The following is a 16,146-nucleotide window of genomic DNA, read 5'->3' on the forward strand; positions in this document are numbered from 1 at the left end:
CTGTTCACACGGGAGATTGGAAGGCAGCCAAAATGGCCTCTGTTCCTGTGCTGAGGGGGAAGGGATCCCGTGTGGTTCTGGAGGATTGCTGTGCTGGAAAGAGCCTCCCCGGCTCCTGGCGCTTAGATTTGTCCCCTGATGCGTTCCTTGATATCCCCTCTCTCCGGGGGAGGTATCTGGAGCAAAGCCCGCCGAATGAGAGATGCACGCGGACATCCCCTCAAGCCAAGCCCCGCGGCATCACAGGGGAAGACCAGCAAGTAGTTACACGGAAAACGGGACTGGAGCACTGTAGCCGAGAAGCCCGCACTGCGTTAACCCAGTGCGTCACGAGAGGGAAGGTAAATGCTATTTCTTTTATTTTTTTTAACCAAACTTTAAAACTTTAAAAGTTCAAACCTTCCCTGCAAGTAACAGGTTCTGTTATGGTCCCATGGGGTGACTGAGCTAGGATCCCCGGTATCACTCTGACCCGGCTACCGGATGAAGAGTTCACAAGTTCCCCGTCCTTCCGCTCTTAAGCCTTGGATACCAAGGGGGATGGTCCCACTAACCCCCTGCGAGGCAGTAGAAAACCTCTCTCTTTTTTTTTTTTCCTATCTCTCTGGCCTGCAGGCTTTGCACCTCCACCATCTACTGGAGACAGAGAAATACTGACAGACTGCAGGTGGCACCTCAGGGTATAGGGTACAGTCAGTCAAGACTTCTCTGTCTCCATCTGCTGGATGGGAGGCAAAACCCAGCTGTTTCGACTGATCCGGGTACGTACAGGGAACAGACATTTTAAACATATTTTACTAATTGTTTTGCTTTGCACAACTGATGACCTCTGGCCCACTTCTGATAACTAAACTGTACAGCTCATAGCATGGCTGGGCTAATCACCAGAGGGCTCCCTGTTTCTGAGTATCAGGGAACCCTGTTGCGGTACTTCTTTAAAGCAATCTCAGGCATCTCTTATTAAATTCTTTTTAATGAGCAGTTTCATATGGGTGCCAAGCAGTAGCAAACCAAAAGAATACACGTGATATCCTATCATAGCCATGCAGTAACTATATTACACTGAAGACTAGATGTTGTATGTGGTGGTCAATGTGATGTAGCTGGGCTCACCACATGCTTTGCCTGCTGTTGAGTGTGTGAGTGTGAGTACATTAGTGAGTTCTGGCTCGCGGTTGGGAAGGCGTGACTGCAGATGACCCCCAAAGAAGTGAATGTATAATGTGTTTTTCCACCTCTGTCTAAGCAGTTCTAAACCGTGAATGACCACAGACTAAGTGTGGTTGCTATGGCCATAGCATTCATATAAACCACCAGGTGTTGTGATGTGCAGCGGGAGGCAAGTTCTCTTTTTAATTCTGTAAGTATCTGGCAATATCAAAAACTAGGGAAAAAAAAGTCATAGTTCTAAGTGAAAGAAGAGCAGCAAGACTCATAGGACAATACTATACTTACTCATCAAATCTTTAAACATTGTTTTCTCATGAGTCAGAAGATGGTCAATGACGGACTTCCAGCTGAAAGAAGGCAATCGGCACTCAAGAAAGATTCAACAAATAAAACCCTACTCTTCTGTAGTCACAATCAATTCCATAGGACAGCAAGGGGATAACACCTGCATGATTTCTGGGTGGTAACTATATTTATGCAATGTACCATAGCTCTCAATTGGCTGAGGCAGATTATTTCTGGCTACGAATAACAGACTAAATGCTACTGCTGAAGTCTGTGGAGTTGAAAAAGAAGGTGACTTGTTCCTGCAGTGATGGGAAATGAAATGCTAACCCACATAATTTATACTACTCTAACACTCTGCCCAGATACTTTTACTGTTATGCAAGGTACAATAATGTGATTATCTGTGGTAGCTCAAAAATCCTGCAATATAATCAACCAGCACTGTGCATTATAAAAGACATAGTTTGGAAATTATCCATGCTAAAAGAAATGACAATACGCTCAGAGGGTGCCAAAATGCAAGTAAAAAACCAGCAAGACAACATGCAACCAAAACATAACTTTCCCACCAACCTTGGCATTTATTTCCACTGATAAGACTTCCTCACTGGTAATGACACTGCTTCTCACTCACGGGCCAATACAGTAAAAAACGTGGGAGAGCGGGCAAGCACCCGCTCTCCCGGCACACGCACAGGACACTCTCCTGTGCGCGCGATACAGTAAGTTAATTTATTTAAATTAGGCTCGGCAGTAGTAAAAAGAGGCGCTAGGGACACTAGTGCGTCCCTAGCGCCTCTTTTTTGGACAGGAGCGGTGGCTTTGACAGCCGACGCTCAATTTTGCCAGCGTCTGTTCTCAAACCCGCTGACAGCCACGGGCTCGGAAACTGGATGCCGGCAAAATTGAGAGTCTGGTTTTCGGCCAGATAGCCGCGGGCCGAATTCAAATTTTTTTTTTTTTTTTTTTTTTACTTTTTTTACTCTTCGGGACCTCCGACTTAATATCGCTATGATATTAAGTCGGAGGGTGCACAGAAAAGCAGTTTTTACTGCTTTTCTGTGCACTTTCCCAGTGCCGGAAAGAAATTAGCGCCGACCTTTGGGTCGGCGCTAATTTCTGAAAGTAAATGTGCGGCTTGGCTGCACATTTTCTTTTCTGAATCGCGCGGCGCATACCTAATAGGGCCCTCAACATGCATTTGCATGTTGAGGGCGCTATTAGGTGCCGCGGGTTGGACGCGCGTTTTCCTCCCCTTACTGAATAAGGGGGTAAGGGAAAACACGCGTCCAATTGCAGGCTAACAATGTGTTCCGATGGAGCGCACTGTCCTGTATCGGCCTGTCAATGGACAATCTCTGACCATGTCTATTTTCCACAGGCTTCTGCTTCCTCAAAAACAGTAAACTGCCTGAGGCATTAGCTCCCTAATGACCCTAACATTTCCTGATACAAACTCCTCAGTGACCCTGCCAGTGTAAAAATGTGTAGAATTGCAAAATGCAATTGCATCTGAATCTCACTCCTTACTGAACACAGGACATGTCCATCCGGAAGAAGGCTGGGTCCATGTATAGCTCCAGAACTTCCTTCTTCCAGGCCCGTTTGGTATAAGCATATCCACTGAGGCTGCTGAGAAGCTGGGACCCGGCTCGGAAACTAGGAGAATTGTATGCACTGCAAGACAAACAGACAATAACCGTACTGGTCAGATTATTATTTAAATTACCCGTCTGGGCTTACTAGCCACCACTACTATGTGCTCTTTGTGTTGACTTGATCCATGTGGCAGGGTACCTTCCAGAAAGGGTCCTAGGGGCTGGATGCTTGGGTAACAGCTGTACTGGTATTGGTGGCTGTTGGATTATTGCTGGAACTTGTGGTTGAATGGGGAATGGAGGAGGAGTACTGGGTGTAAACTAAACAGGGGCTCTGAATACAAGTGGTCACACTTTATGGCTGGCAGCTGGGCTAAATCCTTGGCAGTGTAGACAGGAATAACCGAGCAGACTGGATGGACCAATTGGTCATTTTCTGCCATCATCTACTGCATTACTAATAATCCAAAACCTTTGTTTGAGCAGCCATTCCAGAAAGAACTGCATTTGTTTTTAGATCTTTATTGCAATATAGTAACACAAATGAGCACCTCCAGTCAATTAGATGTGATATGAGGACAGACATGGTGAATGACCTCACAAAGATGCTCCGACAGTTCCAGTCAAACAAAAATAGCCTGAAACAACTCCATTAAGCATCATCTTTTTTCACATAAGAGATTTGCTTGTGCCTCCCAATAACCTAAAGTGTGTGTTTACACATCTGTACGACATTCCTTGCATTGCATATCCTGTTGCTTGCATGCACAGCTGAGAATTCTCTTCATAGGTACTAATGCCATGCTAATGTGATGGGGGCATGGCAGAGAAGGAAGGGAATCACCTGTGGTTTCTGAGATATGGAAAGACATAATACAGCAGACGTGTAATTAACGGAACGGCTTTCTCCTTCTCATCACTGCGGTAAACCATGTCCAGGAGGGACGCAAGCACCTGCAAAAGCCATATGTTAAGCTTTAATATATAACAAAGGAAAAAAGTGAAATTATATTCAAAAGCAATAAATGTTAACCCCCTAGGATCCCAAGCAATTCATGTATATCAATGAAGGAAAAGTAACTTTATTCCAATGTGTCAGAAATCTCCTCTCTGGGCAGTAGAAGTGCCAATCTGTATGCCAGTCTGTTCCTCAAGAGGTTTGTGTAACACAGTGGTTCCCAACCTGGGATCCACGAGACCATCCCAAGGGGTCCTCTAGAAGGGATGCAAGAAAGTTAAGCTGGGCTATTGCTACCAGTGATTAGTTGACCTGCTGCCACAGGCCAGGAGAGTGAGAGTGCAGCCTAATACTGCCCCGGAAACATCACCTCACATTAATGCAGGCCCGAGGTGGAGCAACAGATAAGGGCCGTTTTTACCCAATAGGAGTCTCAAATACTTCCACTGCACATGCAACGATGTATTTAAGAGACAGACCTCGAGAGAGTCATAAACCTCATTGCTGCACTGTGAGGATGTGGGAAAGAGAGGGGTCGATTATGGTTCTGAGAACCTTCTGCAGCCACTGCTGTACACTGAGGAAAGAAGGAGAAAGAAGGAGAAAGCAGGTGTGATCACAGTGGTGAGAAAGCATTTCCTGTTCTGCCACTGGCCTGATGGAAAGAGGATAGAAGAGCTGCACCAAAAAAAAAAAAATGAGCAGAATGAACGAGGGGAAGAAAGAGGAAACTGAACTAGGTTTGGCAGTATGAGAGGGAAAGAGGGGGAGAAGGAACGAGACAGGCCTGAAGGAAGAAAAGGAGGCTAAAGAGGGGGACAGAAATCCATGACTGACCTGGTTTAAGGAAAGTAAAAGTAGATGGCAGCCCTAACAGGGAGGAGAAGGAGAACATCCCCAGGAACCATACTGGACCAGAGGAGGAGAAAAATGGATCAAGAGGGATAGAAGATCACCATGGTCCAGGAGGAAAGCAGGGAGAAATGACTGCCAGAGATAGAGGCGGGGAGGAAAACAAAGCAGCCAGATGTGGAGATAACATTGAACACAAAGTTATTTGGTGAGGGACCCACAGAAATGGAGATCTCTTAAGTCTTCTTTCGCTTTGAAAAGCAGGCTATCATTTTGCTTTTTCTAAACTATAAATTATTTTGGGTCTATCATTTCCTGTACGTTTGTAAGAAACAAAAGAAAATAAAAGTATAAAAGAAAGTATAAAAGAAAAGCAGGCAAAACAGGGTCATTTTTTCAGGGGGTAATTTTCAAAGCTTTTTATGTGAGTAAACACCTGTTTATCCATGTAAAAACGCCCTTTAAAAAATTGCTACTCCCTGCAAATGAGGGTAAAAAGTATTGAACATTAGTTTGCAGGCGTTGCAGGTACCAGTGCTGATTTTCTTCCAGGTCTCATGGAGTTGCCAAAGGAAATTGGTTCCTACCTGCTAATTTCATTTCTGTAGTACCACAGATCAGTCCAGACTCCTGGGTTTATGCATCCCAGCCAGCAGACGGAGAAAGTTTCACTGACACTGCTTGATAACCCCTATTACCAACTGCAGCTCCTCAATATTGATCTGTACCCAAGCAATAAAACAAAACAGCTACAAAAACCCAACTAATCAAAACTTTCTTGAACTATATCACAAAAATAGATGGAATACCTTCCCTTGCAAACTTCCGCCGAGGGAGCTGGAATGACCGCCCCCAGGCGTTGGAGACGATCAGGGGCTCCCGCACCACTGACTGCTTGCTCACGGGACTCTGCAGGAGGAATTAGAACTAGTTTGCTAATGGGCCGAGTAAATTCTAAGCGTAGCCGTTTCTGACCACACTGAGGACCCCACTGGTCCTGTGTAACTCTGGTTCCACTCATTGTAGAACGGTCTCGGGCACCCTGAAAGGACTGCCCCCGAAGAGAGAATTGCCTCTTGAGAACCTGGTGCGGTCCTTGAGGGACTAGATCTCCTATCACAGCGAAACAGAGACCGCACCTGAAAAAACCTTTTGGCCTTAGGCTTATCCTCCCAGAGACTTAGCCTTATTTCCCAGAGACTGCATTAGCTGCTCGAGATCCTCTCCCAAATAAGAGGCAACCCCTTGAAGGGAAGCGAGCCTAACTGCGCTTTGGAGGAGACATCTGTGGCCCAGTTATGCAACCAGAGTAATTTTCTGGCCACCACAGCTGAAGCCATAGCCTTCAAGGAAGTACAAACCAAATCATAAAGAACATCCACCCCATAAGCCACGGCGGCCTCGATCTGCTCAGCCCTGTCTGCATCTTCTCCCGACTGCAGCAAGGCACACCCCCTGCATGAAACTGATACAAATAGCTGCGTGCAAAACCAAGGCCAAGACCTCAAAAGTCCGCTTAAGATGGAGCTCCAATTTGCGATCTTGAACATCCTGCAACACAGCAGAACCTATTACCGGGATAGGCTTTCTCTTAGTGACCGCGGAGACCACAGCATCAACCTTAGTCAGCAAAAAGTTCCAACACCTGCTCTGGCACTGGATAAAGTTTTGACATGGCCTTCCCCACTTTAAGCCCAGAATCTGGAAGGCTCCATTCCACCTCCACCAATTTCTTCACTGAAATGTGATAGGGGAAAGTCGTAGGCGGGCTGCGCAGACCATCCAGAACGGGATCGGCCCCTTCCAAATCTGACACTGCCTGGGGGAGTTTTACTCCTAGGACCCGATAGCTCAAAGGCAATAAAGCGTCAAGAGCCTCCCTCTTAAAAATGCGAACCACCTTTGGGTCATCCCCCTCAGGAACTGAGGCCACCAAGCTGCCACCTGGGTCTGGCCCTCAGCTCTACCGGGTCACCGGGACATCCTGCCCAGGGGAGGCCCCTGAACCCCTTGAAACCTGGGGCACCACCTTCGAGGCCTCCTGTGATGTTCTGGAGGCAGGAGGGGGACCAAGCTGCATTGGACCTGAAGGCCCGACTGAGCCTAGAATCATGGCCCCCTGGGAACCTCTGACATACTAGCCGCAGGGTGAACCAGAGGAGACCTGGAAAACCCGGGCCCCACACTCTACTTGCTGCCTGGCCATATAGGCCATCATGTAGCAGCAGTACAAATCTGGAGGAATAAAAACCTCACACCGACTGCTCCCCCCCTGTAGAGGGATTGGAAACTGGCAGCCTTGGGCTTTTTCTTCTTCCTCCCCGTCCCCCCTAGCGAACCTGGAGACAGAACAGGCCTGGGAAAGGAAACCGCCAACAGGGAAGGACAAAATGGCCTGCAGTTTTTCTGCTTGAAAGGAAGAAGGTTTCAGGATCTAGGCCAGGGGTTGCCACGAAAGGGATCTGGCCGCAGAAAGAGACCCGGATGCTGCTTTGCTGCCAGTGGACCCACCCCCCCCCCCCGACAAGCCCTCCCCGCGTTGGAACACCCAGAACACGGACCTTGCAGCCTCAACCACGCACAAGCAGAGCCTCAGGCAAGGCAAGCCGCACCTGTGGGGCATGTCAGAGGCCGAGAGATGAGATGGACACAGCCTGAGAGGAGGAGGAAGCCGCCTGCAAAGCAAACAGAGCTGCTTTTCCGTTCCCAGCTCTGCTATTTCCTCTACTTTTTTTTCTTTTCCCCCCAATACAGCTTTAAATTGGAGACAAAACAAAAATAATGGAGTGTCTCCTGGAAAACAAAAATCCTACAGAGCCTGCAGCCACCCGTGCGGCCTTGTGAAGGGAAAGGATCTGGACCATCAGATATACACCACATGGGCGCACAGGGCGAGCACACAAAAAGGTCACCGACCCCCGGCTCATCACCTCAACGGACAGGGTAGACAACATCAGGGTTCCAAAACAAAAGTACCCCCTGGGAGGAAGGTTCAAAACAAAACACTGCCCAGACTACAGAACTGCAGGGTGAGCACCATCTACCATCTGCTGGAGACAGAGAAATATTGAGGCGATATCAAGCAGTGTCAGTGTAACTGTCTCCATCTGCTGGCAGGGAGGCATAAACCCAGGAGTCTGGACTGATCCAGATATGTACAGGGAACCTGGAACTTTTTTGAACTTGCATCCTTTTTCCAATTGCAGCTGGAGTGGGAGGAGGAGGAGGAGGCCACTATTTGCTTCATCCTTCAATTATGAGGGCGAAATTTAAATAGCTTTGGAAATTTCCTTCCCTATGTATTCAGTTTAGGTCAGTAAGCATTGTTTAATATTAAGTTTTATCAATTATAAATGATTCTGGAGTGCATATCATTAGCTCAAGCAAAAATTAGAGAAGCACATGGAGGTCCACAAAAATGTTTGAGGCTGAAAAGGGGTCCATATTTCCTAAAAGATAACCCCTGGTGTAACATTTAGGTCAGAGAAGAGCTAAAAATAGTGTTACAGGATCCTCAGGCGGGGGCAGCAAAGAGAGCTGTTACTCACTGTGAGATAACAGAGAAAATGGCTCCATAAGAACCCAATGGCTGTATTCCTCTTGGCTAATTAACCAATTTTACTCTATGGTTTCCTTTTTTTGGTGGGTGGGGTCTGGCAGTTTCCCCTGCTGCTTTGGGCTTCTAGTTCAATTGGCACCATGGGATCTGGTACGAGAGCCTTCATTTGAAACTACCTGGCGATTTTTAAAATTAATATTTTATATCTTCTCCCAACTAATTTTGTCCAGTCATTTCAGTAACAGTCCTCAGACTGAGGCCCATGCCGCAGGATTCCTTCTTCCAGTCACTGGGTGTCGTTATTGCATAATGCCGGGTAATCCCTGCCCTATGAACACTGCTTCCACAACACACACAGCTAGCCCAGGAAGTGGAAGACTTGAGCCGGGATAATCAATATAGGACCTCGGTGCTGCTACTCAGCCACCAGGCTGGTCCTATACTATGATTTCCCTTGCTGTTCTCTGTCATTAACAGAACACGGCAAGAAAGGAGGAGGAAAGGAAAGCTGCAAGCCAACGGGTTGGAGAGAGGGGAGCTGAAACTTACCTCTGCGAGGAGGGAGAGAGCCTGAACACTGTACACAGATGGAGCAGAGGCAGAGACCATGGATGAGGGAGCAACTGAGCCATCTGTTGAAAAAGAAAAGTCCAGGGGCTTTCACATGTACACCTGAAATTGTGGACTGCACAGTTTTTAAAAAGATATTTCATTTAAGCACATAAAAAAATATAACCAAACTAACAAATGCATGATGATGAAATGATCAACAGGGTAGACTAGTTTTAAGCTATTTACTTGGGGAAAAGGACTAAAAATCATGCACCAGTTTTCACACTGTGCATACTTTATCTGGGCTACAGAGAGGCAATCCCAGGATGTGTTTAAGTCAGAGGAAAACCGTACGTGTACATGCAATTTTCCAAGGCACACACGCTATTCTGCCCTCACAAAATAAGAGGTGCAAAAGCATCCATGTGACTTTAGTGTGTGTACTCTGGAAGCTATAAAGTTACAAAGGGAAAACAATACAGAGAGTTTCCCTTTGACAATCTATGCTACGTACATGGCGAACAATGTGGGCTATCCAAAATTGCACCCTCACAGTGTACATTAACACTGTGGAAGCTGCAAAAGGCATACAAGAAGACCACAGGAAAACATTTACAATATGTTAGAATGGGATTCATACCCCTCCCCACCAAGCCTATCCACCTGATTCATATTGAGGACATCATATATACATTCCAGTGTATCATATCAAAATATTGCATTTGGTCTATGGTTTAGAAATCCAGTTTGCTATATTCACTGGAAAAGATACCAAAGTTGCTCACCTGTAACAAGTATTCACAGTAAACTACAAGACAAATCAGCCACACATGGAGGTGACGTCATCTGATGGCACAGGGATGGATAGGTATTTCTGAGCATGCATAGGTGTTCAAATGCAGCTGACACTACACAAGTCTACTCTCTGTAGCAGGTTGACTTTCAACTCTAAAGGGAGAAGAGATTAGACTGTATGGCTAATTTGTCCTGCAGTCTAAAGACAACCCTGGTTACAGGTAAGTCAATGTTTTTTCCATGGAAAAACATGACAATCAGCCATACAAATGGGGACACCCAAGCTGAGAGTTACATTTATTTTTATTTATTTATTTAAGATTTTTATATACCGGCATTCATGATACAATCACATCATGCCGGTTTACATATAACAGGGGTGTACAATAAACAACTGAGTAACCTGAAAGTGTAGAAGGAGGCAGTTACAAATAACAAGGTTGATAGAACTGGGAAAAAAGAAAATGATTACTCTGTTTTATAAAAACCCCCCCACAAACCATGCATCTTATATAATGCCAGAGGCTAGAGAGACAGTTGAAGGAATAAATGAAATAAGCTATTTGAACTGCCTGTCTTGCTGCAAAGCATTTTCTAGGTAGCAATGAGCATTAAAGGTGGGGATAGAAGACCAATTGGCAGCCTTACATATATCTTCTATGGAGGCAAAGTGAAGATGTGCTAAGGAAGCTGCTACAGCCCTGACTTGTTGGGCTTTTACTTTTGCTTGGAGATGGAGTCCTCATTGATTATAGCAGCGGGAGATGCAATCAGACACCCAAAACCCTTCTCTTTCAGGCTGATGCAATATCGACGTAATTTAAACGGGCGTTCAAATCATGAGCACCCGCTCCCTTAATGCATGCCAATCCACCTCTCCCAGGCGCCTGATTTAATATTTAAATCGGGTGCTGTGGTAATAAGGAGGTGTTAGGGGAAAATTGTGCACCCCTAGCACCTGTGGCTGTGGACCCTCGTTAATTGAACATCCCTTTTCCTAACCTGACTGTAGGCACACTTTTTTTTTTTTTTTAATTCTATTTCAGTACCTCCGACTTAACGCAATAATATTAAGACAGAGGAACCGAAAAAAGGAACAGAAAATCAGTATTTTCTAATTTTCTGTAATTTTTTTGGGCTCCTCAAGAATTAACGCCTGGTCCAGGCTGGTGTTAATTTTTGCGGGTTTAAATGTGGGGGTTGGGCGCACATTTTTTTTTAGATCAGGAGGAAATAGGTAATAGCCTCATCAACATGAATTTACATGAGTGCTATTACCTACGCACTCAATTGAATGCGTGTTTGGACGTGCTAACCCCCATTTTGCATCAGGGGTTATGGATGCACATCCAATCGTGTGTTGAGCTGTGCATTATGGCCAGTGCATGGTATTGCATTGGATTGTCTGTAACTAAAGAACCTTGATTTACAGGGTTGAAAGCAACAAACTGTGAAGATTTTTTTAATAGAAGCTTGTTCTTTGTAAATAGACTAACGTTCTTCTGCAGTCCAATGTATGAAGAACCTGCTCACCCTTATTGGCATGTGGCTTGGAAAATGTTGGCAAGGCAAATGGATTTAAATGAAATGGAGGCAACTTTTGGTAGAAAGTTTGGACGGGTTTTCAAAAGGGCACCTTCAGGGTCATTGGAGCGGAGCATTTTAGCACAGAGAAGCCAGTGTCCATCCAACTTGGAAGATAGCATTGATGCAAAAAGTATCCCTGCCAGCACCAAATGTGAGACCTGGCATTGGTTAGCAAGATGCACTGGCACAGCCAGCGTGAAGTGCATCAGAACTCAGTGCTTCTGAGGTTCCAGCTTCTACACCCCCAAGTTTTTATTTGGCACTGCCTGCTACTGCACCACCTAGTGAGGATGAGCCCATATAGACGTTGGAAGAGGATGCGTCACTGTCTATTCTGGCACAGAGGGTTCCTCTTAAGAACATTAAGAAATTGCCATGCTGGGTCAGACCAAGCCCAGCATCCTGTTTCCAACAGAGGCCAAACCAGGCCACAAGAACCTGGCAAGTACACAAACATTATGAAGATCCCATGCTACTGATGCCAGTAATAGCAGAGGCCATTCACTAAGTCAACTTGATTAATAGCAGTTAATGGACTTCTCCTCCAAGAACTTATCCAAACCTTTTTTAAACCCAGCTATATTAACTGCACTAACCACATCCTCTGGCAACAAATTCCAGAGCTTAATTGTGCACTGAGTGAAAAAGAATTTTCTCCGATTAGTCTTAAATGTGCTACTTGCTAATTTCATGGAGTGCCCCCTAGTCCTTCTATTATCCGAAAGTGTAAATAACCGATTCACATCTACTTGTTCAAGACCCTCTCATGATTTTAAACACCTCTATCATATCCCCCCTCAGCCGTCTTTTCTCCAAGCTAAACAGTCCTAACCTTTTCAGCCTTTCCTCATAGGGGAGCTGTTCCATCCCCTTTATCATTTTGGTCACCCTTCTCTGAACCTTCTCCATCGCAACTATATCTTTTTTGAGATGCGGCGATCAGAATTGTACACAGTATTCAAGGTGCGGTCTCACCATGGAGCGATACAGAGGCATTATGACATTTTCCGTTTTATTAACCAGCCAATAGGATTCTAGCTGTCGGAACTGATGAAGAATTTCCTTGCCTTAGAGATGGAAGTTAGAGCCTCTCCTGTGTAGAACAGAGGAACTTTCCCCATTTATAAGGGCCCCAGAGAGTCCTCGAGAAGTTCATACCTCTCCTCAAGTACTGCCTGCATTGGGAGTGAGTCTGCTTCTTGATTCGGCCACTTCCGCTCTTCTGAGAGAATCTCTCCAGGAACTGAAGGGAGATCAGCTCACTCAGAGTTCCTACCAGTTCTCTTTCCTTCAGATCATCAGAGATTACCTCCTTAGTCTCCTTTGTCTTCCTCGGGGGTCCTGGCTGAGTGTCCTGCCATGATCAGAGAAGGAATAGTAACTTGCTGATATGGCTGTTACTACCCTTAACCAATAAGCCTTATGCTTGTGATGTAACTCCAATATTGTTCTCTGCTTCAACGGCAAGAGATAACGGGGAGTTGGACTCAGACAGCAACCAACAAGGGCCCTGATTAACGGTTTGGGAAACTAAGTATGGGGTAACTTGTACGGCATTGCAGTTGCCACCCTCTGATGATACCTTTATGGGGGAGACCTATATGGCACGGCTGGTGCTTCCATAAGTTTGATGGGCAGACTGGATGGACCACTTGGTCCTTTTCTGCCGTCATTTCTATATTTCTATATAAAAGTGTCAATGACTCTAAAATGGGAGACACCTGCACCAAGGAAGGAAGTGGCATATCAGTATAATGTTTTGCAAAAAGCTATCCACATCTTCCTAAGCATGAAATGTTTGTCTGTTATAGGAAGAACAGTGGAAGAATTGTTGGATTTAGAAACCAAAATCGTGACTGTAGAACTTTGATACTGAAAAATGATTCTCTGCCCAGAAGATGTCACCACAGCTTGTGCCCAAGGGGATAGGCTCTGCACCAGTAAAAAAGACTATTGATGCTGGAATGTATATGCGCTACTCCAAGGCACCAGACTGTGTCATTGCCCGCTTTTTCTGTGTTGTAACATTTCAGAGTCATAGCATGATCATGGCAAGACCACACCTTTTTTTGATCTAGGAACCTGCATTTGGTAGGTAGAATGCTTCACTTTAACTGCTGAGGTGGAAACTGGAGATTTTAAGAATTCCTGTAAGATATGAACCTTTCAAATTTAATGGCCCTTGATGGCCTACATGTATAGGCCTTGTGGTTAGAACATTATGGGAAGGACTGAGACATCTGACATATCTGTCTTGCTGATCCAAGACAGCCATCTTCAAAGAGTAACAGGATAACTTTCGACACGGGGACACCAGCTTGTTTTCTGCCATGCTGATCAGACGCGATGTTAAATCAAATTCAAATCTTGAAGAAAAATTATTTTTTTAGGAGACTTGTGAATTAAACAGAAAAGGATAACTGTAAAACAAAAAATAAGAAACAAAGGGAAAAACAACAAGCAGCTTAGAACAGAGAGCCCAAAAACAAGTCCTTTGCTGAACACAGAAAGAAAAAAAACCAAAAAATGAGGAGACTCATATGTGATGGCTGAATGAAAACCCCAAGCATACATACAAAGACCACCTTGGTTTAAGTTCTCAGGGAGCTATCCATTCAGTGCCTTTGGATAACATCATCCTCTTGTGTGAATGATCCCTGTCCTGCTTGTCCATGGAGAATCATGTGTACGTATTCATTCCTCAGGATGAAGGGCATGACTGTTCGTAGGCAGCAAACTTCACCTACACTTTGTCAAAGTACCTGGATAACATCAATACACTTTAAAACCACTTTGCCCAAGCTGAGAGCAGTCGCCCTCTTCTAAGTAAAAAGACTTGTTTGTCTGGCCACAAACAGCAGACAATGAAGCAGGGAGACTTCTTGGATTTTGATGGCATCCAGGACATGAAACTATCATTGTACAAGATATTTTGGCATAGGACTCAATTCTGGCCTGTGCTCTGGCCTAGAAAGGCTGAAGATGGAGCTGCTTCATGGTTCATGCACACTTTATGAAAAGTGTGAGGCTGACTTTCTGTGAAAATATCACACTCACATGAAAGAGCATATATTGCACAGCTCCTCTTTTCCCCAGTTTCTTTTCGGTGTATTTAAAGACTGAAGAGATGCTGAAGTGCTTTAGCAAATTAAGCAGCCTCAAGAATAAGAATAGGAAAATTGGTTCTTACCTGCTTATTTTTGTTCCTGGAATACCACAGATCAGTCCAGATGCAATTGTTTTTCATCTCTACCAGAAGATAGAGTCAGAATAAAAAAAGCTTTACTGACACTGTGCTACATAAGATAGCGTGCCACCTGCAGTCCCTCAGTATGACCTGTACCCAAGCCAAAATGAGATAAAACCATAAATCAACTTCACCCCCTTCAAATTGAGCAGTGGAAAATCAAGATAAGATTAAAATCACAACTTCACCCCCCAAATCTAGTAGGGTAAAAGGTCAAATCTCCAAACAGGAGCCCTTTCTTCAATATAAAAGATCAAAAACCCGCAAAGTAACTCAATTTCTTTAATTACACACAGAAAAGAATGGTCTTTCAAGAGAGGGCAGTGCTCTAGACTGATCTGTGATACTCCTGGAACAAAAATTAGCAGGTAAGAACCAATTTTCCTTTCTTGTTCATACTGCAGAGCAGCCTAGATGCATGGGATGTACCCAAGCTCCCCTAAACTGGGCAGGAATCTGAAACACCTGCTTGTAGCACACTGTCTCCCATAACCAGCTGTTCCCCGGCACTTGAACATCCAGTTGGCAATGCCTTGTGAAAATGTATAGAGGAGACCAGGTGGCTGCCCTATAGATCTCCTGTGGGGATACCTATGACATGGAGCCCTAATATGATGGCTTCACAGCCATTGTACATTGTATACAGGCCACTGATGAACGCTTTTGACAAACGGTAGCAGTAATGTGTCCCTCCTGATGCAGGACATCCGCGAAACACATACATGTAAGGGGACTTAGCTACTCTAGTAATTTCTGTTTACACTGCTTCATTACGATATAAATAAAACCTCTGATGGTTTGGATTAAGACTTTCAGCATTTCCCTGTTACACCTTCATAGTTTATTGTAAGACTGTGGCTCCTGCATGCCTTCCTTTTCTGTCTTATATTTATGGTGCGGTCCCTTATCCACCTGTTCTTTGGTAAATGGAATCACTAACATGCTTCCGCTCCCCTTGACACCCAGGATCTATCTTGGTCCGCAGCCTGCTTGCCACTGGAGAACATGAAGACTTCATGAACTGAGCACACTAACTCCAACGCAGAGGTATCTCTTTGCTTGCCAGGACCCAAACACTTTGGCCAATTCGCTGTGAGAGAGAATCTCCCTCATATGATCATCCTCAAAGAGTGGACCCCTTATTATTCATTATGCTCCTTTAAGCCCCTCAGAGTTAGGACTGGCATTTTCTTCTCAGGTGGCCTATGGGCTGATAGCACCCGGCTGATAGCACCCGGGCTGAAGGCTAAGGACCAACCAAGCCCATAGGCAGCATTTCCCCAAGCTCTAGACTGGCTAGGCCCCAAAGCTGACATCACAACCATCCTGAACAGTAAGGCTAACCTTCAAGAGTAGCATAAACTCAAAACTTCAGCTCCCCTATCCCGAGGGACCTTCAAAACTGCAAACCTGTGACAGGAAATGTTACATACTATGCAACCACTGCATTGAAGCTCTTCTTCCCTGCTGTCCGACATCAAACTCTTAGTTGACATGAGAAGCAATGTAGAGACAGCACCCATAAAAAAGGCCAAGGCAC

The 16,146-nt window shown here is 45.1% G+C and overlaps 1 protein-coding gene across 8 annotated transcripts in view; it reads right to left on the reverse strand.

Annotated features, from left to right (window-relative positions):
• Positions 1 to 16,146, reverse strand: part of DOP1B (DOP1 leucine zipper like protein B) — a 299,309-nt gene that overhangs the window by 35,987 nt on the left and 247,176 nt on the right. For all 8 annotated transcript variants that reach the window (XM_029603491.1, XM_029603487.1, XM_029603486.1 and 5 more), the window contains 4 exons: positions 8,975 to 9,057; positions 3,901 to 4,010; positions 2,989 to 3,135; positions 1,456 to 1,517 (listed from right to left, as the gene is read on the reverse strand). In XM_029603491.1, the coding sequence (XP_029459351.1) occupies positions 1,456 to 1,517; positions 2,989 to 3,135; positions 3,901 to 4,010; positions 8,975 to 9,057 (402 nt within the window). The remainder of the gene's footprint in view (positions 1 to 1,455; positions 1,518 to 2,988; positions 3,136 to 3,900; positions 4,011 to 8,974; positions 9,058 to 16,146) is intronic.

Source organism: Rhinatrema bivittatum, chromosome 5 (assembly GCF_901001135.1).
Source record: "Rhinatrema bivittatum chromosome 5, aRhiBiv1.1, whole genome shotgun sequence".
NCBI lineage: Eukaryota > Metazoa > Chordata > Amphibia > Gymnophiona > Rhinatrematidae > Rhinatrema > Rhinatrema bivittatum.